At 34.7% G+C, this 2441-nt stretch overlaps 1 protein-coding gene across 1 annotated transcript; it reads left to right on the top strand.

Moving 5' to 3' along the window:
- Nucleotides 1-1277: 1277 nt before the first annotated feature.
- On the top strand, nucleotides 1278-2186 carry Vmn1r22 (vomeronasal 1 receptor 22). The gene has a single exon (NM_134178.1). It carries the CDS (start codon nucleotides 1278-1280, stop codon nucleotides 2184-2186), a length of 909 nt encoding a protein of 302 aa, NP_598939.1.
- Nucleotides 2187-2441: the final 255 nt, after the last annotated feature.

Below are 2441 nucleotides of genomic sequence, written 5' to 3'. Positions count from 1 at the left end.
AAATAGAGTTTGTCTTATCTTCCCAAATTCTCCATCGTTGGGGGAACCAGAAATCCACATCTTCAGATGTGAATTTCTGTAGTAACTACAGAAACCAGGAAAGCAAAACAGGACTATTGTCAGGATAGAGCAAGGGTGGGAGCAATGGAGAGCAGAATAGCAGTCTACAAGTATCTCATCTGGAAAATGGAAGAGGCAAGTCTCCTTAGGTGTTGAAGAGACAGGTAAACACAGAAGAAGTGGGGAGGAAGAAAAAGGGCAGTAACAGCAGGACACAATTGATCAAAGAGGGAAATGAGAAAATGAGTTGGTTCTTTGATAAGGGTGAGGGAGATAAATACAGAAAGAGGAGATAGTTAGGAAAATAACAACATGGATGGCTGAAAAAGCCATATGGAAACATACTGTTAATGATTTAGTGACCGATCCTGCCCAAAAAAGAAAAAAGAAAATAGTGGTTTCTTGATAACTCAGAATTAGGTCCTTAATCTTGAATTCAAGTTCACAAAAGATGTAAATTGGATGGAAACTAAATTGGAAGCCATATAGGCCCATTTAAAACCATGTTGCTTATACAATTAATAGGGTCTAGAGAGTACACTAATAATCTTCCCCTGTATCTATGTCTTTCACTCTAGATTCTGAAAATGTAATATTTCATGGGAAAAGAAACATAAAAAAGATGAATTAAGATAGATATTTTGCTGAGTAAAACTCATGTTACCATGAATTGTAACTGTGATTTCATAAGAATTGTGAGTCAAAATATGGATAATTGCAAAATACAGCATAGTAAAATCACACATCATGATGTATTCTCATCTGATTGTTTGGATATCTTTTATGATTTTACTCCAGGTCACCATAGTTTTTGTTCATTTTTGCAAATGGGATTGATATTCTATGCTCTTTACTACTGTTTTATTTGTTACATATAAAATGAGAAAATTTAAAGAAATAAAATTGAATTTCTAAGGTATGAGACTCAGGTGAAATGCAGGGAAAATGTTTTCTGTGTAGATATTCTAAATTTATTTAATGTCTGTAATATTCTCTATATATAGGAGATACTTGGAGGGTATATAACAATGTAGGCTAAAGATTATATGAAACATTAAATGAGAAAAATATAATTTACGCAAGAATTTTTTAGGGAAATAGAATGATTATATAGTAATACTGTGAGGTGAATCATAAGTTTGATAAATAATCTATTATTTTTCAGATATATGAAATAGACTTCCATTATGCTATTAAGATAAATACACTTTACATTTATGTCTTCAATCAAGAATGTTCTTTATTTCCAATCTGGACTTGGAGTTCTAGCCAATATGTTTCTACTGTTTTTTTATATTTTCATAATCCTAGGTCACAGACCTAAGCCCATGGACCTGATCTTATGTCAATTTTCCTTTGTTCACATACTGATGTTCCTCACTGCAGGGGATATTTGGCTTTCAGACTTATTTGAGTCACTGAACATTGAGAATGACTTCATATGTAAGGCAACTTTTTACACTGGTAGGGTGATGAGAGGACTCTCTATGTGCATCACATGCCTCCTGGGTGTGTTCCAGGCTGTCACTATCAGTCCCAGTACCTCACTGTTGGCAAAATTTAAGCATAAACTAAAAAAATACATCATCTATGCTGTTTTCTATATTTGGTTTCTTAATTTCTCGATCAATAGTCACATGATAGTCTATGTTGGTGGTTTTAACAATAGGAGTGAGACCAACCAGATGAGAATCACTAAAACCTGTTCACACTTTCCCATGAACAACATCATCAAGGAATTGATTTTAACAGTGATAACTTTAAAAGATGTGTTTCTTGTAGGAGTCATGCTGACCACAAGTATATACATGGTGATTATCTTGTATAGACATCAAAGAAAATGCAAGCATCTTCATAGCATCAGGCACCTGAGAACATCCCCTGAGAAAAAGGCCACACAGACCATCCTGCTGCTGCTGGTTTTCTTTGTGGTCATGTACTGGGTGGACCTCATCATCTCATCCACCTCAGTCCTGTTGTGGAGGTATGACCCAATCATCCTGACTGTTCAGAAGTTTGTGGTGAATGTCTATCCCACAATAACTCCTTTGGTACAAATCAGTTCTGATAAGAGAATAATCAATGTGCTGAAAAACTTGTGGCTAAAATGCCACCAGACTGTTTAAAGGAGGTAATTTTTCTCCTCTTTTGAAAAAGGGATTTATTTTATTTTTCTTATTGTATGTGCATGAGTGTTGTGCCAGCGTGTGTGCATTCCTGGCACTCACAGAAGTCATAGGAGGTCATAGTTTTCTATGGAAATGGACTTTTCAATGCTTGTAAGGAGTTATTTTGGTCTAGGCTCAATTATTTCTTTTTAAAAAAGTAAATTCCTTTTAAAAGTTATTTAATAGTTCAAGTAGCAAGGCAAGATTTTTCAT

This window comes from Mus musculus, chromosome 6, assembly GCF_000001635.26.
Source record: "Mus musculus strain C57BL/6J chromosome 6, GRCm38.p6 C57BL/6J".
NCBI classification, from domain to species: domain Eukaryota; kingdom Metazoa; phylum Chordata; class Mammalia; order Rodentia; family Muridae; genus Mus; species Mus musculus.
This window is presented reverse-complemented; position numbering and strand designations above follow the sequence as displayed.

Excerpts from the sequence above, each read along its gene's own strand:
- Vmn1r22 (NM_134178.1), top strand. The coding sequence starts at position 1,278 with ATGTCTTCAATCAAGAATGTTCTTTATTTCCAATCTGGACTTGGAGTT.